This window comes from Sardina pilchardus, chromosome 5 (assembly GCF_963854185.1).
Source record: "Sardina pilchardus chromosome 5, fSarPil1.1, whole genome shotgun sequence".
Lineage (NCBI taxonomy): Eukaryota > Metazoa > Chordata > Actinopteri > Clupeiformes > Clupeidae > Sardina > Sardina pilchardus.
Genome location: NC_084998.1, coordinates 8,483,293 through 8,509,617, shown reverse-complemented (window position 1 = coordinate 8,509,617; position 26,325 = coordinate 8,483,293). Strand labels below are relative to the sequence as shown.

Sequence of the window (26,325 nt, the reverse complement as noted above, 5' to 3'; positions counted from 1 at the left end):
TTGCTTCTTGCCCCGCCCAAATAGTCTTGACTACGTTCTCTCGCGATAGAGGGTGACTAGCCACGGATCCAACATGGCGGAAGGTATGTGACTGATTTCTTTCATATTTTCACGCCCAAGCTGTCTTTTGTCGAGGCGTTATTTAGTGTGGATATCGACTGCATGATGAAAAATGGAAACTTAGACGTGTCGAGTAGAAAGAATGGTGATAATTCAGATTTACTTTGGCGTCATCGTTTTTATGTTAATTTTTCCAAGCTCACCTCCTGAGTTAGGATTGTCAGTCAAGTGGTGGGTTGGGCGGTGGTACTGTGGCTTATTAATTTGCCGGGTGACTTGTGGCTCCATACTACGGTGGTTGTGTTAAAATGCTGCTGCAATAAAATCCCTTTAAGTCGTAGTGTATGCCAGGTACCATTATGCGTCGCTACAGTGTTATGGTTGCCAGTTGTGTTAATTCTAATATAGGTCGCCCTTGAGAGAGAATGGTTAGACAATGAGTGAACTGGTGTATTTATTAAATAATGTGGACTGTTGTCGTTTATTAGCATATTGCACGTGGGGTAAGCATATCCTATGGGTTTTGGCCTATGGATTTATAATTGTGCTGTCTGTTATCTGTTATTAATTAACAGAATCGTTTTTTTCGTTTGTCAACAAAATGTGTCCTCCAACAACCTGTTCAACAAAAGAGACCACTTGCCTTGCCGACACCGCAGCAATAAAGTAGCCTGCACTCTCATTCATTTTAGAGTGGGTGGCTGGCTGGCTGTGTAACTTTGCTTTGAGTGTTACAAATTTAGTATAGGCCTACTGCTGTTCAATTGTTGCACCGTTGTGCCTGTAAAATGATGTTGACAATGTGATGAGAGCTGCAGTTTTTTGGGGATCAATCAAATGGTGTGCGAAAAGCAGTTCAGGCCCAGCAACAGAATTATAATTTGCGAAATAGGTTGTGATTTCAGGAATTCAATTCTATACGAGTTTTAGGTTGTCTCTTCGCTGTCACTGTTAAAGTTTCCGTTGCCATTATCAGAGTTATCTCTATCAGCAGCACCAGCCTGCCGTTTGCATCTGTACTGGGACAGGTTTGAGTGCAGCAAAAGGGAAAGAGTCTAATGCATTTCAAACTTTCTTTTGCCACCTTAAATTAAGGACTAATCCCAATTAGTCTTGCCAATTATCGTTTTGTTGTCCAAAGGTTAAGCAGCAAGGGGTCCAGTCTGCCTTTCACATTAAAAAGGAAAATGGTGTTTTATGCAGACATGGCATTCATTTTCATGATTATTTTTTCAAATCTTCCAGAAAGAGTTCATTGTTCCCACCTCTCAGGTGACTACAATTCTCCTGTGCCCATAATAACACTTTATTGCACTGTTTGAGTCTCCTTGCAAGATAGGTAACTTAGTAGAATTGGATTTTTTTTATTCGTGAAAGTTGCATAAGAATTATGGGCCTCGTTCATGTCGTCCTGTGGGTCTTGCTTTTGTCACATTACGGTCAAAACTTGCTGTTTTTGCACTATTGAGCTTTCCTGTTGAGTGCAAGTCAGGTGGTTGGGAGTGACTTCCTTAGCCAGCCAGTCGTCGGCCTCGTCCAGTGCCGAGGGCGGGCAAAGGCAAACTGCCTCATCAGCGCTATGTGGAAACCACTAGGCACAGAGGGCCCACAAAAGAGAGAAGGGGGAAGGAAGCAGGAGTGTCTCAGAAGTTGAGACGAGACGAGGAGGGAAGTCGAGCTCTGATTTGCCGATTGCAGGGATTGTGCAAAAAAGACATGAATCACTTTCTCAGGAACGCGAAACTTCACTCGCTCAGCAGAGATATTCCTGCACAGAGGTCTGTCTCCTGGTGGGGAAGGCTGTTTGATTCACTGTGTGTTAATGTAACCTCCAGTGGCCATGATAGTATCATGCCCAGCCATGTGATCTACAGGAACAATCAGCTTATACTAACACGGATGCAATCTGTTGTTCGTTTAGACTGATGGCAGACTAAACAGGGAAGGCATAGCCTAGTTTTAAATCTGATGTATCTTCAACAGCAACCATAAACAGTGGTAGTATGCTCCTCCTTCATCTTAATGATGTTGATGTTTGAAATAAATCCCCTTCCGATGAACAGCCCATTTTAGCGCGGGTTGTGGCATAATTCACTAATTTAGCCATTTTGGAAAACTGCCTGGAACAGATTCTTTCAGGTATTCCCATTCAGGTAGTCACTCACTTTGAGGAAGTCAACTGAACTCTGACCCTCTACCTATTCCCCTCATGCTTTGCTGGGCATCTACAATGACCAGTCTTTTCACTGATGTGTTTTCTGTCCCTGTCTTGTCCCTGCCCCCCTCTCTCCCTTCCCCCCCCCCCCTCTCTCTCTCTCTCTCTCTCTCACTCTCACTCTCTCATGCTCTCTTTCCCCCTCTCTCTCACACTCTCTCTCTCTCTCCCTCCCTCACAGAGGAGGTGCAGAAGCTGCAGAAGCACCTGAGCCTGCTGCGGCAGGAGTATGTGAAGATGCAGCAGAAGCTGGTGGAGACCGAGCGGCAGTGCGCCGTGCTGTCGGCCCAGACCTCGGGCCCGGGCACCTCGGCCGCCAGCGACTCCTTCATCAGCCGCCTGCTGGCCATCGTGGCCGACCTCTACCAGCAGGACCAGTACAGGTGAGACTGAGGCCAGAGGCGCATTCAAATACGAACATTTGCAAGCAGTTTTTTCCGTTAGCCTTGAGTTTTCGGCGAACGTTTGCGAACAGTCGCAAACAGTCTGAGGAGGCAGCTCTCCACGAACACACAGTGGAACTGGACGTGAGTTTGACGAAGGCAACAATGTAATTGCTGTGAGAATGTTCACACCAAATCGAACGTTAACTGTTCCAAGAAAACATGTTCACCACGAACGTTCGCCACTGTTTGCCCAATTTGAATGCACCTCAGTGGGGGCTCCACATGTACCTCTTCTCTGGGTTCTTCTCTGCATGGTGCTTTGCCTGGGTAGTGTAGATGCAGGTGGATTGTGAGCGAGAGACGTCTTTAATGACTTATTATTCACAGCCATTGGTGTAGTTTTGTTGCAGTGCTGCTTTGTAATGTAATAGTGTCCTGCATAAGTAATGCTTTCACACAAGCCATTTAGCTCACCTACATGAAGGAATAGTTTGCCTTGTTTTTGTCTCAGCAGTTTAAATTGTGGTATTGTGTGTTGGTTATTTATGAAGGTGGGGGTGGATGTGGATCGTATTTTATATAACTGTGTTAATTATTTGTGTGGTATCTCCTCAGCGACTTGAAAGTGAAGGTTGGAGACCAGAGCTTCAGTGCCCATAAATTTGTGTTGGCTGCTCGCAGCGATGTGTGGAGCTTGGCCAACATGGCCTCCACCTCCGAACTGGACCTGTCAGGTAAGAGCAGTCAGGAATTCACGGACTTGCATGGAAGACTAAACTGAGTTTTCTTCTGTTTGCAATAGGGTATGTCAAGAATAAATGAAAAATAAGGTTTTAATATTGTAACATATTGACTGAGTGAATTATTTGGATATGAATGAATTAACAGCAAAAATAAAATGCCACGGAGTGTATAAAGTTGGTTTGATAGCCAAACCGTATGACAGTTGGTGTGGAGTATGGACTCCTAATCATGGCTATTGTGTATTTTCCTCTTCGTTTTCTCCCTCCTCCGTGACACTGTCTCCTTACTGATCGGCTCGTTAGAAGCTAAACCGGAGGTTGCCATGGCGATGCTACGCTGGGCTTACACGGACGAGCTGGAGCTCAGCGAAGACGATGCCTTCCTCATAGACCTCATGAAGCTGGCCAACCGCTTCCAGCTGCACCTGCTGCGGGAAAGGTGGGCACGACCCCTCAAACCGCCCTCCCTCCCTCCATCCCTCCATCCTTCCCTCCCTCCCTCCATCCTTCCCTCCCTCCCTCCCTCCTTCCCTCCCTCCCTCCTTCCCTCCCTCCCTCCTTCCCTCTCTCCCTCCTTCCCTCTCTCCCTCCATCCTTCCTTCCCTCCCTCCCTCCATCCCTCCCCCTGCTCAGCCTTTAAAAAAGCAATAATAAGAAGTAATGGGCGCAGTGAATAGCATGCCATTAAAAGGATTGTCTTAGGTGAAGCATGCTTGCTATTCTGAAATTGTCTTGGTCATTTTTTGATCAATGCTAGACCATTGTCTGTGATTTTCTCCTTTCTTTCTTTCTTAACGATAATGCAGCCTATCACACCCTCAAAACTCTGTCTCATCTTACCAGTGGTTGCTGAATGTTGCTGTTGCACCTTTAAACTCAATCTGCTCTTACCTAGTGTTTGCTGAATGTCAATGCTGGATGCTTGTTAAGTGTGGCGTTTCTAAATGTCAGGGGATGTTATTTTCCTCTGTAGGTGTTGTAGGTGTGAACAGAGTGGTGCCAAGTCTAGCAGTGTGTCTGCAAATGTGGGCAGCCTTTGTCATAAACGCTCATTTTTATCAGTCATTAAATTATGCCCTTGAGACTAATTACTTTGGAAGCGGTGGTTAAGAGGGAAGTGGTGTCAAATTGATAATAATCTTGGACAGGGTCTCCCGCCCCTGTGTCAGCTACCCCATCAAAGACACCCTGATCAAAGTGTGTCGAGTCAGGAACAGGCTGATTTGACCACGCTGTGACAAATCTTGCATTAACAGTGCAAGATGAAGTGATGGCTGTTGCTTGTGTTCCAGCATGTGCCTAAGCAGGACTGAGGAACTTGGGGCTTTAGGAACTTAGGAGCATGCGGGGCCTAAGTCCTGTGCTACGTGCTGGGCAATTTGCCCTCTACCTCATACATGTTCCTGGGCTAACACTATTATTATGACTCAGCAATATTTTGGGTTTTTTCTACATTGCCAGAATGTGTTGTAGTCTATTAATAATATCACTCAGTCCTCCAGAAGGTGTGACTTGTGTGGGTGTGTGTGCATATCACTTCACACTTCACACTTAACCATTTATTGTTTGGTTCACACTCTACTTTTGAACTTGATGTATTTGTTTTTATGCCTGACAATACGAAAACCTCTTGTCTGTATGTCATGGGCTAATTAAAATGAGACTTTGTGCTCCCAGATTAATTGTATAATCATTTTAGTCATGTCATATTAACCAAAGTTTTTAGAATTTGAAGTGAGGAAGCCTTTACTGGAAAGTACAGTCACTCTCTGGTCTCCTGGCTTCTCTTTACATCTCTCACTTCCTCTCCACTTGTAACTGAGGATGAATGGTTTGTAATCTGCTGAAGTGATAACCTGGTGTGTATGGTGTGGCAGGTGTGAGAAAGGTGTGATGTCGTCGGTCAACGTGAGGAACTGCATCCGCTTCTACCAGACGGCCGAGGAGCTGGACGCCGCCACGCTGATGAACTACTGCGGGGAGATCATCGCCAGCCACTGGGTGAGTCCGCCTCCGTCGTCCGTCTTCTCCGCAGCCACCCGCTCCACTGCCACTGGACCTCATCGCAGTCCAGAAGCAGTCGCACAGGTCGTCCACATCGCTTTGGTCGAGCGTCGAAGACTTCACATCAGGTTCAGGTTGTTTTTACGCCCTGGCGGATTTTGCACGGCTTGACTCCTGCCGTGTAAGAGGCTAAATCAAGTCTTACATCACTATTAGCTCGACCTGCGATTAAAGGCATTTGACAAGATAATTGGATTCCCAGGGGATTGGCAAAGCGCTCTGACACATTCATTTGTATAGTGGCTTCACTACTGGTGTGTAGTGTGCCCTCCCTGTGAGCTGTGAGTAATGGCAGAGATGGGGCCGTCACTCTCCGCATGAGTAATGATCTCATCCCATTACTGAAGTGGTCTCTGTCTGTGACTTGTGCCCCCGCAGGACGACCTGAGGAAAGAGGACTTCACCACCATGAGCGCGCAGCTGCTTTACAAGATGATCAAGTCCAAGACGGAGTTCCCTCTCCACAAAGCCATCAAGGTGGAGCGCGAAGACGTGGTCTTCCTCTACCTCATCGAGATGGACGCACAGGTGTGTGACGTTCCTATTCCCCCTGCTCCATGTCCTCCATGACTGGTGTATGTTAACAGTAAAGCATTTTGAAGAAAGCTGCTGTCATGTTATATAATATGCAGAATGCTGACAGAAGTCAAATGAGTCTAACTTGGAACGAACGGTCCTGTTCTTAGCTGCCAGGGAAGCTGAACGAGCTCGACAACAATGGAGACCTGGCTCTGGACTTGGCCCTGTCTCGCAAGCTGGAGAGCATAGCCACCACCCTGGTCAACAACAAGGCCGACGTAGACATGGTGGATCAGAGTGGCTGGAGCCTCCTACACAAAGCCATCCAGCGAGGTAGGAAGACGTGTTGACCCTCTGGCTAAGTGGAAACAGCCCCAGCTGAATGAAGTGTGCATGTGTCCCATGTTTGAAACGAAAAAATGAGGGAAAAAAGATGTGCCATGCTGTTGATCTTGCCTCTTGTCTTGATCCAAGCTTTCGTCCTAGAAGGGAGTGTTCTTCTCTTGCCTCATTCACCTTAGTGTTTACTTTTTTAAGATGATGATGCAATGTGTTGTGCAATGATGCAGAGCAGTGTTCCTAAGTATTGGGGTTTGGCATGTTCCCATTGATATTGGGCAACATTTGTTTTTCTAAAGCACTTCAGTCATCAGTTGGCACATTTCATGACCATCCAATCAGACTATGTGGAACTGGTTATGTTGTTGCCCAGCAACATTGCTCAAAAAGTTGGTCATGTATCATCACCTGTAGACTCATGTTCAAGCTGGCTCCTGTAAAGTGTATTTTTGTTATGGTGCTATATTGTTTATAATTGCTATTCTCCTTAATGTAGTATTACCAACTTCTAAATTGTTTACTATTAAACTGAGCTGTTGTATTATTGTTATTTGTATGTCGCTTTGGAAAAAAGCATCTACTAAATACCATAACCGTATCGATCAAGCTGAGCTGAATTGACTGGAATCCACAGGGGATGAGTTTGCCTCCATCTTCCTGATCCGGCACTCGGCGCAGGTGAACGCGGCCACGGTGGGGGCGGTGGAGACGCCGCTGCACCTGGTGTGCTCCTTCAGCCCCAAGAAGCACAGCGAGGAGGTCATGAAGGGCATGGCCAGCATCGCAGAGGCCCTGCTCAAGGCCGGAGCCAATGCCAACATGCAAAACAGCAAGGGCAGGTGGGTAATGTAGTCCAAACCCTTACTGAAGACGTCAACTCATTTGATTTGAGATGATACGGGTCCTTTAAGGGGAGAAAGACAACAGTAATGTTTTTTTTTATGCTTTGGTTGTTGGCTGTTATCAGTTTCACATTGGTTAAATGAAAGCAGAAGTTTGATTGTATTTCTCTAAACTTTTCCTCAGAACCCCTTTGCATGAAGCTGTGGTTTCAGGAAACGAGCCAGTATTCAAGCAGCTACTCCAGTGTAAACAGTAAGTCCTCCCTCACTCACGCCAACACACCGAACCATCCAATCAGACCCCACCTCACTCACACCAACTCACTGAACCATCCAATCAGGCCCCACCTCACTCACACCAACACACCGAACCATCCAATCAGACCCCACCTCACTCACAGTCGCCTGCCCAGTTTATAACCCTGCTGTGTCCGCCCCTCCCCAGGTTAGATCTGGAGCTGATGGACCATGAGGGCAGCACGGCGCTCTGGCTGGCGATCCAGTACATCACGGTGGCCTCCGACCCCTCCGTCAACCCCTTCGAAGACAACGCGCCGGTGGTCAACGGCACGACGTTCGACGAGAACAGCTTTGCGGCCCAGCTCATCCAGAGGGGCAGCAACCCCGATGCTCCAGACTCAGCCACAGGTACGGCCAACAGAGTGTCCACCCTCCACACACACACACGCGCGTGCACACACACAGCCCAGCCGCATCCTCCAAATGATCTTGTCTTCCTGTGTTGTCTGCAGATATGATTAATAGCACCTGGAATCCCATGACCAAAAAAAAAAAAAAAAAATTGGGTCTATTTTTAGATTGGGATCCAAGGTGAAATTCTTGGTGCTTGCCTCTACCTGTGTGTGTGTGTGTGTGTGTGTGTGTGTGTGTTTGAATTGTAACTGTCTCCTGTGCTACTAGATAACTGCCTTATGCAGAGGGCATCCCTTGCCAACAGCGAGGCTGCGGCTCTGTTCTTGGCCACCCATGGAGCGAAGGTCAACCACACTAACAAATGGGTAAGCAGTGAAGGAGTGTGTGTGTGTGTGTGTGTGTATGTGTGTGTGTGTGTGCGTGTGTGATTGTGTGAAGTGTCTGTCTAGACTCCAGAGTAAAGAAAAAGACCTAGCTGTGTGAATGTATACCTTGTGCAAATATGCTCACATGACGTGAACCTTGCTGTGAACTGGCCATGTGGCCTTGGTGTTGTTGTCACACTGTGTCATCTCAGGATAGCTGGGACACAAGCTGAATCTGATGGCTGGTATTTTACAGAATTGTAGCAGAGAAATACTTGTACTCTTATGTACAAGTACTTTAAATTTCATGTATCTTATCCTTGATTGTGAGTCTGGTCATAAGCTTGGTAAACCAACTCTATTGTTCAATTTGATAGCTGTATGTGTTTGTTTGTTTTTTCGCAAGTTGCTCTGTATAAAAAAAACTTTTCCAGATTAAAACTGGTGAAAACGTTAGCTCAACATTCACAGTGTGAGCTGCTTTGTATCTCGTCTTGCGTGCGTCACACAACATGGCTCAACGCCATCCTTTTTTGTCCCTCTCCTCCCGCCGTAGGCAGAGACTCCGCTCCACACGGCGTGCCGCTGTGGCCTGGCCAACCTGACGGCCGAGCTGCTCCAGCAGGGGGCCAACCCCAACCTGCAGACCGAGAGCGCCGTGCCCGAGAGCGGGGAGCGCGTCTCCCTCCAGAGCCCCCTCCACATGGCCATCGCCTACAACCACCCCGACGTGGTGTCCGTCATCCTGGAGCAGAAAGGTACGCCCCCCCCCCCCCCCCCCCCCCAACATCGCTCCCTGACAAGCACCTGTTACACAGGGTGCCTCTCAACATCCCTCCTCGATCCTCGATGCTCGGTCCTCCAGGCTCGTTCCCACTGATCTATAGCTAGTACTGGATAGACTATCCCATTGTTGCCGCCACGTCATTCTTTATCTAGATCAGTGAGCACGAGGACCGAGGAAGGAAGGGAGGATCTATAAAAGACAAACGAGAGGCACCCACAGACATGCTCTTGCCCTAATGCTTGCTTTCGGGAGGTCAAGGGTCAAATGCAAGCTGGGCTCTAGAAAGGATTTTGAGAGTTGAGACCTACTTTTCAGTTATGATGTTATGATGAAGCTGAGTTGAAACGAATGATCAAAAGCTAACCTGAACACTTGTTGATGGATTGATGCAATAATTATTAATCATCATCATCACGTTGTGCTGGAGCATGTTGGAGCATGAGTTTGTATTATTTTGAGTCCTAATCACAAACGTTTGTACTGACTTGCAGCTAACGCACTCCACGCCACCAACAACCTACAGATCATTCCAGACTTCAGTCTCAAAGACTCCATGGATCAGACCGTGTTGGGTCTTGCCCTATGGACAGGTAGGCTCGTCTTTGATCAAACCGATGTCTCAAACCTCAAATTCAGAAGTGTATCACTGAAGTAATCAGTAACCATGGGATGTTATGTAATCAACACATGAATGTAGGTCAGTTTACGTGCTTAAAACACATGTCAACAAAGCTCAATGAACATTAATTGATTGAAATGAAAATTAACATTAGCATGGAGAGGCAAACATGTTACACCTTATGTGTGTTTTTTTTATTGACCTCACTAGGTATGCACACGATTGCGGCCCAGCTGTTGGGCTCTGGAGCCGCCATTAACGACCCCATGTCAGACGGGCAGACCCTCCTACACATGGCCATCCAGAGGCAGGACAGCAAGAGCGCCCTCTTCCTGTTGGAGCACCAGGCGGACATCAACGTCAGGTACCGGCGCCATCAGAACAAAGGGGCCAGCAAACTAGTCGCCCTGCACTCTCTCACTGTGGGTGGCTCTCAAACGCTCTCCTCGATCCTCGATGCTCGGTCCTCGAGGCTCGTTCTCACTGATCTATAACTAACACTGGATAGACTATCCCATTGTTGCCGCCCCATCATTCTTTATCTAGATCAGTGAGGACGAGGATCGAGGAAGGAAGGGAGGGTGTATAAAAGACCAAATGAGAGGCACCCTGTATGTTGTGAATGATGGGGTCCAATGCCTCATGGGCATGGATGTTTAGTGGACTTAGTCCGGCGTTATACTTTGAGCGTCCGCGAGGACACCAGGGTCCACTAGAGTCCGAACGACACAGATTTTGTCGCCAGAGGGTGTGAGATGCGCACAGCTCTGATGTCCTGTCTGCACTTCAAGGGCACCAACTGTGCACGGACGGACTCCAAGTGGACTAGAAAGTATAATAAGAACAGCTATGTGTCCATGGTGTCTGAAGCTGTGTGTGTTAGCGAGTATAATCAATAGCCATGTTTTTATGGACAGGTTATTTTTTTGTTGTTGTTGTCATTACGACTAAATTATTCCAGTTGAATAATTTGAAATAAAGTTGAAAATTGCTGCCGTCTGCTTACATGGGATGTGTTCCATTTCGATCAGGTGCTCTCAAGCACTTTAGAATCTGTGATTGGAATAGCTGTTGTTGTCTACTTTTCCTTGAGAAGATACAGCACTCAATCTGAATGACCATATACAGTACATCGGTGTTCATTCGGAATAGGAGCAGACTACACCACCTTTCATTGTGATTAAAATTCTGATCAGATCAGGGATATTCTTTCCAATTGAGGTGTTTATGTGACGTGTGATGTGTTTTTATACCGATTGAGCCATTGACTAGTTGCATGAAAGTCTCTCAGTGAGCTTGTTTATTTCCTGTGGAGCCAGGTGTGTTTGAATTCTGCTGTTACTCTGAATGTAATTAGCGTCTACACAGACCCAGTTGGGTGCACCTAGTGAATCAGCACGTTACGATTTAGAAAGACGTGTAGACACTAATTACATTCAGAATAGCGTCAGGTTCAAACACACCTGGCTCACCAGGAAACCAAGAGCCTTTTGTGCAACTAGTCCAATACTCGATTTTCGGAATTTGGAATAGAAGCGTCCTTGTAATTGTGGCTATGTGTTACTCCTGTTGAAGATTTGAACTGGTCATTCTTATGCTCTGCCATTGCAGTGACGTCCATAGTGAAAAGTAACTGAAATGTGACTGTCTCTGTCTCTCTGCTCAGGACCACGGACGGACAGACAGCTCTGCAGTTGGCCATAAGCAACCAGCTCCCTCTAGTGGTGGATGCCTTGTGCACGCGCGGGGCGGACATGTCTGTGGCCGATGAGAACGGCAACCCCCCACTGTGGCTGGCCCTGCAGAGCAACCTAGAGGACATCGCCTCGACACTGGTAAGGACGAGGGGCCACAGTGGCCATGAACTTTTATGGTCAAGTATTGTCCAGTACAAATCACTAGAAGGGTGGTCAGGAAACAGGAAGCTAAAGCAGTTGCACATTCCTGGAAGAAGTTGTGTCTTTTTTTGGCTCGTCAGTCTAATTATTTGTGTGTGTGTGTTTGTTTGGGGTTTGAGCGTACACGTTTGTCAGCATGCCATTGGTTAATGCTTCGAGTGCTTGCTCCTGATAGGTCAGGCATGGCTGTGATGCCACCTGCTGGAGTCCGGGCCCCGGGGGGTGCCAGCAGACCCTCCTCCATCGCGCCATCGACGAGAACAACGAGGTGACCGCCTGCTTCCTGATTCGCAGGTCGGTGCTCGTCCTTACACTACTCCTGTAATTGCTAGACTTCCTATTGAATGAAAATAGTGATTGCATTGTGTCTTATTTTATATAGTTTAAGACTATTTTACCTGGTACTGTTTGTGACTCCTGGTTGCATCTGTGTAGGAGTTGTAAAGGGAACCGTTATGCGGGTGTGTGTGGAGTGTTTGATGGGTAGTCACCCCCACTGGTTGGTCATTGCAGGCCAGATATTACCTACATGCTCGTTGTAGTATTGTAGTATTCTGTCTGATTTCTGCTCCCCCAACTCTCTGTGTGTGTGTGTCTGTGCGTGTGTGTGATGTGAACGTGTGTGTGTCTGTGTCTGTGTCTGTGTCTGTGTCTGTGTCTGTGTCTGTGTCTGTGTCTGTGTCTGTGTCTGTGTCTGTGTCTGTGTCTGTGTCTGTGTGTGATGTGAACGTGTGTGTGTGTGATGTGAACGTGTGTGTGTGTGTGTGATGTGAACGTGTGTGTGTGTGATGTAAACGTGTGTGAATGTGTGAATGTGTGTACAGTGGGTGTGACGTGAACAGCCCGCGGCAGCCCGGCGCTAACGGCGAGGGGGACGAGGAGGCTCGTGACGGCCAGAGCCCGCTGCACCTGGCGGGCTGCTGGGGCCTGGAGGAGGTGGTGCAGTGCCTGCTGGAGTTTGGGGCCAACGTCAACGCACAGGTCAGTCTCACGCCTCCCAATCTCTCACACACATATAGTAGAGTTAAGGGCCGTTCACACCAAGAACGATAACGACATGAAGAACGATATCGTTGCTGATCACTTTCAGAGCGATTTTGAGAACGGTAAAAAGCTAACAGCCAATCAGAACCCAAAATATTCTAGCCATCACATTCATTAACATGAGAAGAGACTTTTCTTATCGTTGGCCAGTGTGGACGCTTTTATAGTTATTATCGTTATCGTTCTTGGTGTGAACGGCCCTTTAGTCTCTGAGCTGTGGTTCTTCCATAGGGGGTGGGGGAATGTTAGGAAGGTGATTGTGGGGATTAAACGGGTCTGTTTTTTGCTGCACAAGATCCCAAGATCATTTTTATATAGTAGAGTTAAGGTCAGCAGCCACCGGACACACCGTTAAGCGGTGTGGGCTTGACGCACAGGATATTAGAACGGTTTTCTAACCCTGAGCGGCTGCCACTCGGCAGACATTTTTAGTGGGCTTGGACGTTTCTAGTGGGCTTTGCTCCGTTAATAACAATGGAGTTCTCTTTTTTTTTTTTTTTTTTCTTGTCGCATCGCGTCGCGTTCGTGTCCGGTGGGCGCCGGCCTTTAGTCTCTGAGCTGTGGTTCCACCATGGGGGTGGGGGGGATGTTAGGGAGGTGATGTGGGGAATAACTGGTCTGTTTTTTGCTGCACAAGATCCCAAGATCACTTTTTTACTTGGTGACAGATGTTTGGTTGTAATGGTGTCATGTCTGTACTCAAATTACATTTTTGAACTTTTGCAAGGGGATTTTGAAGAACTTTGTTAGTAGATTTAAATGACATTGCTGCCAAAGTGCAGTGGAGCGGAGTATAGCTGAATAGAATGGAACCCCCATCAGAACTCCCTGACCCCCTTGATCCCTGCCTCTCTGTGACCCCTCCCTCTGCTCTCCCGTCCCCTCTGCCATTGGTCAGGACGCCGAGGGCCGGGCGCCCATCCACGTGGCCATCAGCAACCAGCACGCCGTCATCATCCAGCTGCTCATCTCGCACCCGGACATCCGGCTGAACCTGCGCGACCGCCAGGGCATGACCCCCTTCGCCTGCGCCATGACCCACAAGAACAACAAGGCCGCCGAGGCCATCCTCAAGAGAGAGCCGGGAGCAGCCGAGCAGGTGTGTGTGTGTGTTGGTGTGTGTGTGTTGGTGTGTGTGTGTTGGTGTGTGTATGTTGGTGTGTGTGTGTTGGTGTGTGTGTTGGTGTGTGTGTCTGTGTGTGTCTGTGTGTGTCTTTGTGTGTGTGTGTGTGTGTGTGTGTGTGTGTGTGTGTGTGCGTGTGTGGTCAAACCATGTGCACTTACACCAATATCCATTCACATGTTTTTGTACTGTATGTGGGAAGGGAAAGAATTGTAGACTATGCTGTCAGGTCCATAGCAAGTGGCCATTTTGGGCTAGCATGGGATGTTTTTCTTTTTTAAAACAGAGTTAATCCGAATCTATGAAAACATCTCTTCAGATCCAGGTGTTTTGGTCCAGATATTTTGTCATCAGTCGCCACTCACACAAACCCTCTCCTATTGCGCAGGTGGACAACAAAGGACGCAACTTCCTGCACGTGGCCGTGCAGAACTCCGACATCGAGAGCGTCCTGTTCCTGATCAGCGTCCAGGCCAACGTGAACTCCAGAGTCCAGGACGCCGCCAAGCTCACCCCGCTCCACCTGGCCGTGCAGGCCGGCTCAGAGATCATCGTCCGCAATCTGGTGAGCCGCCAAAGTGCTGTTGTTTGTCTGAGTGACCGCTCGTGGTCAGTTTCCCGCCTGTGTGATTGTATATTGTGTGTACCTGTTTGCATGGTCTCCTACTATACCAGCCCTTGTTATGGTGGATGCTAATCAGGGTTCTTGGTTCCTGAGTTCCTGAGGTCTTTGTAAGACCCCCCTGCATATGTGAGCCATGTCGGTCAACCCAGTAAAATGTAGTCTTACTTGAGAACAGCAATATGCAGACCTGACCTGACCTGACCGCAGCCTGCGAAAAGCCTGTGATGGGAATATAATCTTGCTCTGTGTAGCTCTGAAAACGTGTGTGTGTGTGTGTGTGTGTGTGTGTGTGTGTGTGTGTGTGTGTGTGTGTGTGTGTGTGTGTGTGTGTGTGTGTGTGTGTGTGTGTGTGTGTGTGTGTGTGTGTGTGTGTGTGTGTGTGTGTGTGTGTGTGTGTGTGTGTGTGTGTGTGTGTGTGTGTGTGTGTGTGTGTGTGTGTGTGTTTACCCCCGACGGTAGCTAAGCAGTACCTATGCTCAGGCACTCGCTCTTTGTGTGTGTGTGTGTTTCCCGACTGTAGCTAAGCGGTACCTATGCTCCAGCGCTCACTCTTTTGTGTGTGTGTGTGTGTGTGTGTTGCCGTGTGCAGCTTCTGGCGGGGGCCAAAGTGAACGAGCTGACCAAACACCGGCAGACCGCGCTGCACCTGGCCGCCCAGCAGGACCTGGCCACCATCTGCTCCGTGCTGCTGGAGAACGGCGTCGACTTCACCGCCGTCGACGAGAACGGCAACAACGGTGAGTGGTGTGCCCCCCCCCACACACACACACACACACACCACCACCACTACCATTCATGCCCCGTTGAGAGTCTGTCTGGTCCTCCACTGATCCGGTGACACTGTCTGGGTCATGAGCTACATCACTGCATGGTCATTGAGAGAAGCTGACTGTTGTTCTGTGAGGCTGAGTGATGGTTGGTTGAGTGGTGTGTGAATGTGTGTTTTTGGCCATGAAGTGTTTCTTTCCCCTCTTGCTCACTGGCTCACCTACTTAACTCACTGTTCTCCTCGTGGCTGTTCGCAGCGCTGCACTTGGCTGTGATGCATGGTCGTCTGGGCAACGTACGAGTGCTCCTCACAGAGTCCAACATAGACGCGGAGGCCTACAATCTAAGGTGAACACTCAAACTCATACACACACATCTCTCTCTCTCTCTCTCAATTTTAATTTAATTCATCTTATCACATTTTCTATTGCACCTGCACCAGCACATATGTGGAGGCCTACAATCTAAGGTGAACACACACACACACACACACACACACACACACACACACACACACACTCCTACCTCTCTCTTGCTCTCAGCAGGAAAACCTCTCCTCAACTTTGCATTTGTCTTAACCATTGCATATTTTGTATTGCACCAGCAGCACATATTCTCAATTTGAGACTCAACCTTCTTGGCATGATTCATGTCCCTTGAGGGGATGTTATTAAAAACAAATCCTCATTAGCACTGTGTGGTCAGCTAATATAACCAGGTGGTATTAGATGAGATAGTTTAGCCCAGAATATCCTAGACAGCTGTGTCTCGAAATATGAGCTGCCATTACATGTGTACATATGCCTGCACTTAATGCCTATTGATTTCCAGGGGCCAGTCACCAATGCATGTACTGGGCCATTACGGGAAGGAAAACGCTGCGGCCATCTTCGAGCTCTTCCTGGAGTGCATGCCTGAATACCCCCTGGACAAACCGGACAATGAAGGGAACACGGGTGAGTGCACACACTGTGAATTTATCCGGACACCGTGGCCATGATCGACTGAGGGCTCAAGGCAGATGTGTACTAGGAACATTCCTGATCCCAGGTTAATTTTGTGTGTGTGTGTGTGTGTGTGTGTGTGTGTGTGTGTGTGTGTGTGTGTGTGTGTGTGTGTGTGTGTGTGTGTGTGTGTGTGTGTGTGTGTGTGTGTGTGTGTGTGTGTGTCCACGTGTCCGCCGCTCAGTTCTTCTGTTAGCCTACATGAAAGGAAACGCCAACCTGTGCCGTGCCATCGTGAGGTCAGGCGCTCGTCTGGGCGTCAACAACAACCAGGGCGTCAACATCTTCAACTACCAGGTGGCAACCAAGCAGCTGCTCTTCCGCCTTCTAGGTAAGCAAAGGCTCCTAGATGCCCAATGCCCATCTGTCAACACACTGGCACTGCTCGTGTAGTGTGGGCAGCATGGTGTGTCCAGTGAGATGATTGTGGAAGGGAGCTCGGAGTGAGATTGTGTATTCTTTTTTTCCCTCCCTCTCCTTGTGCAGATATGCTATCCAAAGAGCCTCCATGGTGTGATGGATCAAACTGCTATGAGTGCGCAGCCAAGTTCGGAGTAACCACAAGAAAACACCACTGGTAAGCATTGGCCTCCAACAAAATTGTTATGATATATGATATGGTATAACATATGATATGATCGATATCGATCGATATCGATAGCGATGCGATACGATACGATACGATACGATACAATATCCATTTCTTTACTAAATGTTTTCCCCTTCTCTGTGTCTCCACCTCAGCCGCCACTGTGGACGCTTGCTTTGCCACAAGTGCTCTGTGAAGGAGATCCCCATCATCAAGTTTGATTTGAACAAACCCGTGCGCGTGTGCGACATCTGCTTCGACGTGCTGACTCTGGGCGGGGTGTCCTAACACTCAACACGAACACCACCACCACCACCACCACCACCGTCGCCGAGAGTGGAGGGCATCAGTCGCTGCGCCAGAGAGGCAGGTTGGCACCGAGGTGTGGCACATGCCAATGGAATGAAGTGGCAAAGAAAAAAAAAAAGAAGCCCTGGACAAAAAAATATATATAAATATATATGTATTTGGACCACAACTTACTGTACTATTCCAGTCTGTCAGAGGAAACGACAAACGAACAAAAAAAAAATCAAGCGATGTGTATGTTATAGCTGTACTTTTTTAGAAGTGCACCATCATCTGGGGGATCAACCTGACAAAGCGTTAGAAGGAGAAAGCGGCTTAGCTGATGATGAAGGCGATTCCAAGGTTGCTGCCAAGTCCCATGTAATGAACCTCGGATCTATCACGGTCATGCATTGTGAGTATTACAGATTAGATGAAGTTGGATGAGATGGTATTTGAGAGACCAAGCCAAGTCATGATAAGACGTTGATATAATTTTACGTTTAGCATTTAAAAACCCACAGATTCGTCATTCACAAACGGGTGCATACCCGATGATACACAGCGCAAGGCAAGACATTCTCAATCAACATTCGAACTCATTGTTTATCGCAAACAAGTTCACAGCACCACATGCCGTGGATAAATCCTCACACTGAAAAGATTTTGTTTGTTAGTCTCCTGTGTGCGGCAGGAAGGTGTTTGTTAACGGGACGGGCCAGTGGCCCTAATTAGAGGAATGTGTGTAACTGTCTCCAAAAAAAACATTATAATGCTGAGCCAAAGGGCATAGGTCCACCTCAAATGTTCGGAATGATTTCCTGGTTCAGTCCCTAAGCTCTCAAGTCCTGAGGGAACGCTGCTGGTTCTGGCTGTGCTGTGGGCCAGGCATACTGTGTTTCAGGAACAAAACATGTTTTCTGAAACTATCATTTTTAGTCAACGATTCATTGAAGTGTGAAGTGGTATAACACTAATACAATAAAGAGGAAGTGTATTTACTCGTAAAATGAACATCGCCTTGCCAGCCCTGTCTTGCATCTTCGTATACGTTCAAAGGCTTTTGTCAACAGTTCAAAGGGCCGTTATGAACAGGTCGACTTTGGCATTGTTGATTCATATGCCTACATTTTTGTCTGTGAACATTATTTCCATCCCCTTTATGATTTTCAGTATTTATTACCCATGAAGTAGTGCAATCTGGAATGGATCAGAGTTGGATCTGGATCCATCTCAGAGTTTGCAGCTGCGTGGGTAATAAGAACTGCACTTGCGGAATCAGCTTATTTACTTTTAGGTTTTGTTTCTCTGTAAACATCTCAAGTAAAGACTGTCCTTCAGGTGGAACAAAACAGTTGGATGACATACCTACTATGCATATGCATGACATTTAATTTGCAGCCTTAGTGTTTGTTGTTCTATCATAATCATGTTCATTGCTCTTTGAGGGCACCAAAGGATCCATTCCATTCAGTCTTTGGCCTATGTGTGTGAGTTGTGGGAGATCTTGCTCTATATTTTTTTGTACTTTTGATTTTTGCATAAATTCAAATGTTATCTTGACCTATCATGTTTTAAAATGCTTCTCCGTGACAGAGCTGAACAGGTGCACTTTATCAAATTACATTTTGACATTTCTGATCAGTCTATGGTCCGCTCTAGGTATTGTTAAATTGTACAGATAAAATGTATGATATTTTTGACCACTACAACTGTTTTGTACTTAATGCAGTTTGTGCTTTTTTGTCTATGTGACAAACCTAAATCTCGCCTCTTAATCTTTTATGCACATTGTTTAATCTTTTATGCACATTGTATCGTATCTGTATGCTCAGATATCTAGCCTGTCACTTCCTCTAGTATCCTTTTCAAGAAAGGGAGGACAACTTTACATAAAGGTCATAATAATAAAAAATAGCCTGAAATAACTGTGTTCACATCTTTTCTTATTTTCCATTATCTGTGTAAATGATAAGGCAGGTCTTTCAATGAAGGTTAATTTGTTCATACTAATGTGAACACAGAAAATCCTCTAGTCTGGGAAATTAAATTTCGGCTCTTTGGACAATTCTTTATTTATGAGCCCAATTTCTCAGCAATATCATCAGGTGAAAAACCCATCCATCTTCTTTCATGTCAGGCCTAACAGTAATAGATCAAAAAGAGTTTCCCCCCTAGGCCGCCATGGAGAGAGCCATGCTCAAGCTGTTGATCTTATGTGTGTTGCTGTGTCCAACTCCTGTTGGAGGTCATAGTGTGTAGCCATAACAACAACACATTGCATTTATACAGTGTTTTCCACGGCACCCAAATCACTTCATAGTGCAGGGGGAGCCTCATTAACCACCGCTAATGTGTAGCTAGCAGCTAGTACCCATCTGGGTGACGCACGGTAGCCATTATGTGCCAGAACACTCACCACGCACCAGCTTGAGGTGGAGCGTCAGGGGAATGAATGAGTGAGCCAATTACAGTGGGGGATTATTAGAGGGGCCAGGCTGAATGAGCCAGGTTGGGAACTTAGCCAAGCACCTGCAGACAGTGTTGCACTTGATCTCACCCAGGCAGGATCTGATTCTGTGCTCCATCTGCTCTTCCGCTGATCCAGGGCTCCCTCACCTTCTCAAACATCAAATTCAAGGACTTGTCAAAGACTTTCCAGGCCCTTCTTCCCTCAAATTCAAGGACATGTGGGCACATGACTTATACAAGGTCAACAAGCTCAACAAGGTTATAATAGCAACTAGCAGCAACACATCAGTTTATGGTGAACTTGGTAATATGAAGGATAGATGAACACCTGTTGTTCCCTCACGGTCCATCCAGGCTAAGCACTGTGTAGTCCTGGGGACTGGTTCAGGATAGAACATCTCGCAAAAATGTACGAAAAACATTCACAGCACCATTATCCCCAATTGTCAATAGAGCTTTTAGCAGTGCCAACCATACTGTTAGTATGTTCTTGTATCCTATATGCTTGCTTTAGACCAAAACTCAATCATTCTTTAAATAACTGTGGTGGAAAACTGACATACTTTAACATTTATTTTCAACCAGTGATAAAAAACTTTCAGTCTTCAAGAATTTCAGGTTGGGATGAAGAGGGAATGGGATTAAGAGGGAGGGACTCTTAATTGATTGAAATGTCTGTGCTAGTTCAGTGTTCCCTGACATAGCAGGACTCTGCCTCAACTGGACAGCCGCTGTACTCCTGCAGGTTGGGGTTGTCCGCGCGGCTGAGTTCTTCCGGCTGCATGCACACACAGCGAGAGCGGCTGGAACCAGGAGAGAAGAGCTTCCTCGGAACGCCGACCCACTCTCTTTTCACACCGCCACTAGACAAAGAGAAATCACACACTAAGCATCATGGATGCATAAGATCACCAAGAATATGTGAAGAACTCAAAACAGAGCTTCCATAAGGTCAGATACTTAGTGTCAGACAGGTTGAGACATGTTGCTGCATCAAATACATTTTCTACTACACACCAAGTAACATTTTACACTAAATCTGTGTGCATGATTATACACCAAAATAGTCAGTTGACTAATTTATCATAATAACCAGTTAAGATCATGACTTGTTGCATTGTATATCTATTTACTTCTCCTTCCTGCTCCAGAGAGAATAATCCCCTAACGTCTTGTCACGATTACAGTCAGTCGGCGAGACCCCACCTCTGTGTGGAGCACCAGACGCGGCCCCCTGCGGAGCTCCACTCTGTGTTGCAGGGCGGGTACAGCTGACTGTGGGCCTGGGCCTGGGCCTTGAGCTGCAGGCCCTGCGCTAAGGACACCTCCACCCGCCGAAGGGCCTCCGTGGGCTCCCCATCAGGGCCGTAGAAATGGCCCTCCGCCCTTCCTGTAACACAGGACACACAAGACCTCTTAAAGTCAGACATGCATTTAAAGATGTCATTTAACTAAAACAGTACATAAATGTCATAAATATTACATCTGAAGATGGAAACCTGATTATGATTATGATTGAGATGTATTTTCTGAATGCATTTTCTGTAGGTGACAAGATGTAAGGTGTATGCCTACCAACTGGGGTGTAATCCTTTTGATAAAACGCCAGCCAGTCATACAGAGCCACAATTTGAGACGGGGAAAGGTCAGACACATCATCAGTCAGTCCGGCTACGGAGAAATCCCCAGTCACAAATGCACTGGATGCGTCTTTACCTGAAATCACACAAAGCAGCATGAATGATCTGATATAAATTCTAGGGGTCATTCTACACATTCGGTGGATGAAAAAGTGAACATTAAAATGTTACGCTTTTTTTTAATGTGATGAGACATGTACTTGTTAGAAAATACTTTTCCCATCTTTAATATAAACAACGCTCAGCCATTCAGAAAAATGTGACAGGGTTGAATGTGATGGGGTTGAAGATTTTCGTCTAATCCGTTGTCACATTGAATAATACAATTTAAGAATCTGTGGAATGACCCATAGGCACACAGGACAGTTATAAAATAGTTACAAAGTCACAACAATCTAAATAATGTAAATCTAGAAATACATTAGAACTATAAATCTTCCGTGTATTGGGCCTATGATCATTTTACCTACATCAGAAGGCTTGCGACTACAACATAGACAAAATCTCAGATGCTTAATTGGTGAGTGCGAAGTTTCATTATAACGGTACATTATAATTACATAAATACATAAAAATAATACATTGTCCTTATATTTCTGACACAAAGGTTTAGTTTACATTTAGCAACCCCATACTGCTAATGATTCTGTACTAGGTGTGTGGCTGCCCTCTACTGGAGCAAAGAAATTGTTGAAGTTGTAGATTCTTGCCTTTTAGCCTTTTGGTTGTATTTGTTTACATTGTTTTATGTCTTAGATGGCCTATTTGGCTTGCTAGTTTTAGAAAAAACGGTTTCTTTAAACTTAAACTCAACTTGATGGCATTCTTTAAAGATTAGATGAGAACAGGTATGCATGTCTTTATTTGGGTTTTCATGTCAGAAAATTGTAGAACTACAAATGACAGTCATTATAGGCCTAATAACCTATATTGCTTGCCATTGCATACCACCAGCCTCACTTTTTGAGACCACTGTAAAGTCATACTGCTATTAAATATAACAAGTTCTGTTACAGTCCTGTCAGTCTAATGTCCATCAGACTAAAGCCTATAACCCTAGAGATCTCCCAATCATCATGATGGCCATGCATATGATATCTTTCTGATGATTGTGCAGGATGGATCAACATCATACTGGTAAAATCAAATGCAAGAACATGACTAGGCTATTGGCTAGAAGCCAATTCACATAACCAAACCATAAATTATATGAAAACCAAGGCTACCTGAAAAGAAATGGTAACCTCCACCTGGACCGTAATGTTTGCGTCCTTTATTCACATCAAATACCTGTCCCAAAATTGCCACGTATAACCCTGGACTACTGACTTCTCCGTTGTATTTAGAAAGCTCACTTTTCGTTATCATCCGGATAGGTGCATTTGATGCTCCAAGTGAGCGAAGCACCGACACAGCATTCCATACAGCTGCCCAATCATATGGAACCATGAGTGCAGTTAAACACGCCACTACCAGCACAATGAAATATGTCAACATCGCTTTTCAAAAGTATTGTTACATTATAGAAAGAGAAAATAGACAGGCTACCCAGTAGCCAAATACAAATATCTCTACTACAGAGGCTTTCCCCGGAAGTCAATCGTTATGTCATTACCGCGCATGTCTGGTGGTGTCATGCACCTGATCTTTCATCAATTGGATAGCCGACGTTAAGCAGAAATGAAAGACCCATTTGGTTGAGGTACAATATACTAATCAGTGACGTGTCGCACGGTGTTTGTAGATAGATTTTTTTAATTGAAGCGTGTGAAGTTCACCTGTAAAACGGGCTGGTCCATTCGTTGGCCGAATGGAAGGCTTTACCATTTTCACAACCAGTCACGGTTAATCATATTAGGCATGTTCTCTGTGGAACACGGAATATCAAGTCTATGGCTAGCCTACTTGTCACCCATTGTGGAATAATTACGGTCTAATGCAGTTAGGCCTACTATTAGTTGAATGTCTGACGGAAAGAGAAAATTCACACAGGCGAGATTTTTCGGAGATTTTTGTTTGATCCGGTATTATTTTCATTTAGCCACTAGAGGCACCCAACCAAACAAGGAAGTTTCAAATAAGTGCCGACGTAGCTTACGTGCTGCGTACAGTACGTCAATGCGGTAGTAGCCTACTAGTGACAACGAAGGAACACACGGGCTGGGAAGGGCTGTGGATTTGTTTAGCCCAAGTGTGAAACTGACCCCTACCGCGCCGCTGAAAATCAAAAGAAATCCTGGGGACATTGATCAGCATGGGCAACGGAGAGAGCGGCTGCGGTGGTGGTAGTGGCGACGAGGAAGATGTCGAGACGGAAAGCCCGGGGTTTGCGGAAGGCAGCCCGGCCTCTGCGGCCACGGGCGCAGGGGCTGGCAGTGGCGGAGGCTCTGGCTCAGCAAGAAACGGAAGGGGATCGAATAACCCTGCCGTACCGAGTAGCGGACTGCCCACCCCCGGAGACCTTTTAGAGCAAGTCAAACTGAGGGAGGCAGCGGCCCGCATGAGCGACTCCTGGGTCGCCATATCCGAGTCGGTCCTTACCCGGAATGAGGGCGCTCTGGTGCGGTGGTTGGAGGAACGCCTGGGCCGGGGAGAGGAGTCGGTAACTGTGGAGCAGTTCTGTGAGATGCTGGAAAGCAGAGACGCCCCACGAGAGGAGTGCGAGGAGGTATAAAAAGCCAGGCTGACAACAGGCCAAACAGGCGTCAACTCAGTTTAATGTGATCAATGTTCCAGAGGGGTGAACTGATCTCCCCGGTCTTATGGTCTTACTGTTGTCTTGCTTTCGTTTTTGTCAATAGACTAATTGTGAGAGCTCATTGATTGCCTACGCCAAGTGTTTGATTTTTCTTTCGCAAACTTATTTGATGTCACCTTCCATGCCTTAAACACACTGATTGTGGATATCTGAAATCTGTGATCATTGCTTGGCTCACCATAGTCTCCAGGCATCGAGAACGCAATGCAAATAACTTCAGGATGCCAAAACGTAAACAAATAACATGGTTCAAGCAGAAGAACATAAACATATTAGTTACGCTCACGTTGTTGTTTAGTCATCGTGTCAGTGAAACATCTGTCATCTCCCAGGCTTACTTTAAATGTCCCCTGTAGCCTCCCTGGGCAACTATCATGGCAACAAAATCAAGGACAGAATAGAGTTTCAGTTCGTCAGATTGCAGCCTATTACATTTGTCTAGAACTTTTAGCAGTACCTATTCAAGGGGCTTTCATTTATAGCTGTGTTTTTAGCCGTGCTGTAGAGCTGCTAGGCCTATGCTGTAGGATATTGTCCTATTAGGAGATGGCTTGATGGACTTTGATGGACACTGTTTGTGCCTTCCACCTCTATGTGTAGGCTTTTGGACAGTTTGATGCAGAGGGCGATGGCTTTGTGGATGTGGAGAACATGCTCGTGGCTCTGAAGAACTGCAATGGCGCCAACTTGCAAGGGGAACTCAGTCATGTCATCAGGCAGCTCCAGGCTTGCTCTCTCACACCAGGTACTGAAACCTTTCTTCAGGTGATAAACCTCTGTCCATGTTGTGAAGGTAAACAAGTATTCTGATTGTAGGTAAAGGCTGCCTGTCTAGTAGGATGTTGTTTACGTCTGAAAGCGGTATGGAGGTGAATGATTGATATGCAGTGAGAGATTGCTATGGTGACTCATTCGTCATCTGTGATATTGTTCCCCCCTTCCAGGTTTTGTAGACATTTTCTCTAAGTCAAAAGACCGCCTGGGGGACCATGCTTCCAAGATCCTGAAGTTCTTGCACCGGAATCGTATCCCCAGTAATGCCATTCCTTTCCCCCTCCTGGAGGGCTACAACAGCATCTGCACTATGAGGGCAAAGGTCATGCAGGACTATCTGGACTACTTACTGCAAAAAGAGAAAGGTAAAAACTCTCATATTGCCATCAAGCTTTAGGCTGTTCAAAACATGTTCATTTGAAACAGAGTTGACTACTTCTTTAGTTCATTAACTGGCCTGACCCCATGTTTGCGGATGACTTCCTCCTCTAGATTTAGACATCCAATACAGAGCGGAGTTTCACCGCGACCCGGAAGTAGACAAGGTGAAGGTCGTCACTCAGTGCTACAGCCTCATCGAGGTGTCCTCCAACACCCACGAAGCGAGCAAAATGGCAAACGGAGAGACCACGTCGTACTGGCAGTCCGACGGCAGCGCCCGCTCACACTGGATAAGGTTATACAAATGAGCTCTAACGCCCCTCCAAAACCCCCCCAAAAGTGTGTTTGATCACCGTTAGCACTCCGATCACTTGCGCAGTGGCCAGGGCAACGGTTGGTGAAGTAAGAGGCTGTCGCTTTTTTTTTATCCCGCAGGTTGAAGATGAAGCCGGACGTGGTGCTGAGACGACTGTCCATCGCCGTGGCCTCCAACGACCACAGCTACATGCCCCAGCTGGTGTCGGTGGCGGTGGGGAAGAACCGCCACTCGCTGCAGGAGATCCGCGAGGTCCGCATCCCCAGCAACGTCATGGGCTACGTGGCCCTGCTGGAGAACGCCAACATCACCCATCCATGTCAGCCACCCTTCCTTTCTTCTCCACGAACTCTCTTCCAGTTATCAGCTAGAATAATACAAAAGATGTAGCTTTTAATATGTTGTTATTGTTATTGTTTTAGAGCCTCTTTCTGTATTTGTGGATTCTGTGGATTGTATGTGTGGATTAGTCTTCATGCATATCGTTGTCCTGTGTCTGCCCGCCTCAGATGTACAAATCAACATCAAGAGGTGCCTGAGTGACGGCTGTGACACGCGCATCCACGGCCTGAAGACCATGGGCTACCAGATCACCAAGAGCAAGGAGGTCTCGGTCACCGACGCCTCGGCCATCTGGTACCTGTCGCTCCTGACTTCCTTAGTCACCGCTTCCATGGAGACCAACCCCGTCCTGGCTCAGACGGTCTTGCAGAACACTCAGTGAGTCACTACCCAGCGAGGCGCCCTGGCGTTCTGCGGCTTATTAGGGTTACCTCATCATACCTCCTGCCATTGCTGGGGCTAGAACACGCTCACGGCCAATAGAGGGGGTGGTTTCTGGAAACTGTTTCCTTTCCAAAGTACTGTCTTTTGTTGGCCTTTTTTTTCGCTGACTTATGGTTACTTGTATTGGCATACTGTATGCTTTTGATGCATTGATTTCTGTCTAGCCTATTTCAAAAACTGTAGTTTGAGCCTTGCTAGTTGTTTTTTAATGTCTTGGTCTGAGCCAGTATTGCTCTTGACTGAATTTCTTTGCAAGAGAATGCTTG

At 46.7% G+C, this 26,325-nt stretch overlaps 3 protein-coding genes across 6 annotated transcripts in view; 2 read left to right on the top strand and 1 right to left on the bottom strand.

Annotated features, from left to right (window-relative positions):
- The first annotated feature begins 67 nt into the window (after positions 1–67).
- On the top strand, positions 68–18,854 carry ankfy1 (ankyrin repeat and FYVE domain containing 1). The gene is made up of 25 exons (XM_062536264.1): positions 68–83; positions 2,457–2,658; positions 3,277–3,395; positions 3,708–3,843; positions 5,282–5,405; positions 5,847–5,996; positions 6,155–6,320; positions 6,961–7,165; positions 7,353–7,421; positions 7,614–7,816; positions 8,090–8,187; positions 8,744–8,945; positions 9,466–9,564; positions 9,804–9,957; positions 11,260–11,428; positions 11,667–11,785; positions 12,316–12,472; positions 13,434–13,634; positions 14,047–14,223; positions 14,873–15,020; positions 15,309–15,399; positions 15,883–16,007; positions 16,240–16,386; positions 16,542–16,632; positions 16,800–18,854. The coding sequence occupies exons 1-25, from the start codon at positions 74–76 to the stop codon at positions 16,930–16,932; spliced, it is 3,495 nt and encodes a 1,164-aa protein (XP_062392248.1). The 5' UTR covers positions 68–73; the 3' UTR covers positions 16,933–18,854.
- A 1,105-nt stretch (positions 18,855–19,959) lies between these two features.
- LOC134080046 (neuferricin) lies at positions 19,960–23,046 on the bottom strand. 3 transcript variants are annotated; one of them, XM_062536262.1, is made up of 4 exons: positions 22,823–23,046; positions 20,980–21,120; positions 20,611–20,794; positions 19,960–20,267 (listed from the first exon to the last, which is right to left on the bottom strand). In XM_062536262.1, the coding sequence occupies exons 1-4, from the start codon at positions 22,869–22,871 to the stop codon at positions 20,090–20,092; spliced, it is 552 nt and encodes a 183-aa protein (XP_062392246.1). In that variant the 5' UTR covers positions 22,872–23,046; the 3' UTR covers positions 19,960–20,089. The 3 variants fall into 3 exon arrangements, with proteins under 3 accessions (XP_062392246.1, XP_062392244.1, XP_062392245.1); XM_062536260.1 differs by lacking the exon at positions 22,823–23,046 and adding an exon at positions 22,271–22,626; XM_062536261.1 differs by lacking the exon at positions 22,823–23,046 and adding an exon at positions 22,400–22,626.
- Positions 22,726–26,325, top strand: part of zzef1 (zinc finger, ZZ-type with EF hand domain 1) — a 47,383-nt gene continuing 43,783 nt past the window's right edge. For both annotated transcript variants that reach the window (XM_062536259.1, XM_062536258.1), the window contains exons 1-6: positions 22,726–23,712; positions 24,403–24,547; positions 24,747–24,941; positions 25,069–25,252; positions 25,393–25,592; positions 25,783–25,993. In XM_062536259.1, coding sequence (XP_062392243.1) covers positions 23,299–23,712; positions 24,403–24,547; positions 24,747–24,941; positions 25,069–25,252; positions 25,393–25,592; positions 25,783–25,993 — 1,349 coding nt within the window. In that variant the 5' untranslated portion in view covers positions 22,726–23,298. The remainder of the gene's footprint in view (positions 23,713–24,402; positions 24,548–24,746; positions 24,942–25,068; positions 25,253–25,392; positions 25,593–25,782; positions 25,994–26,325) is intronic.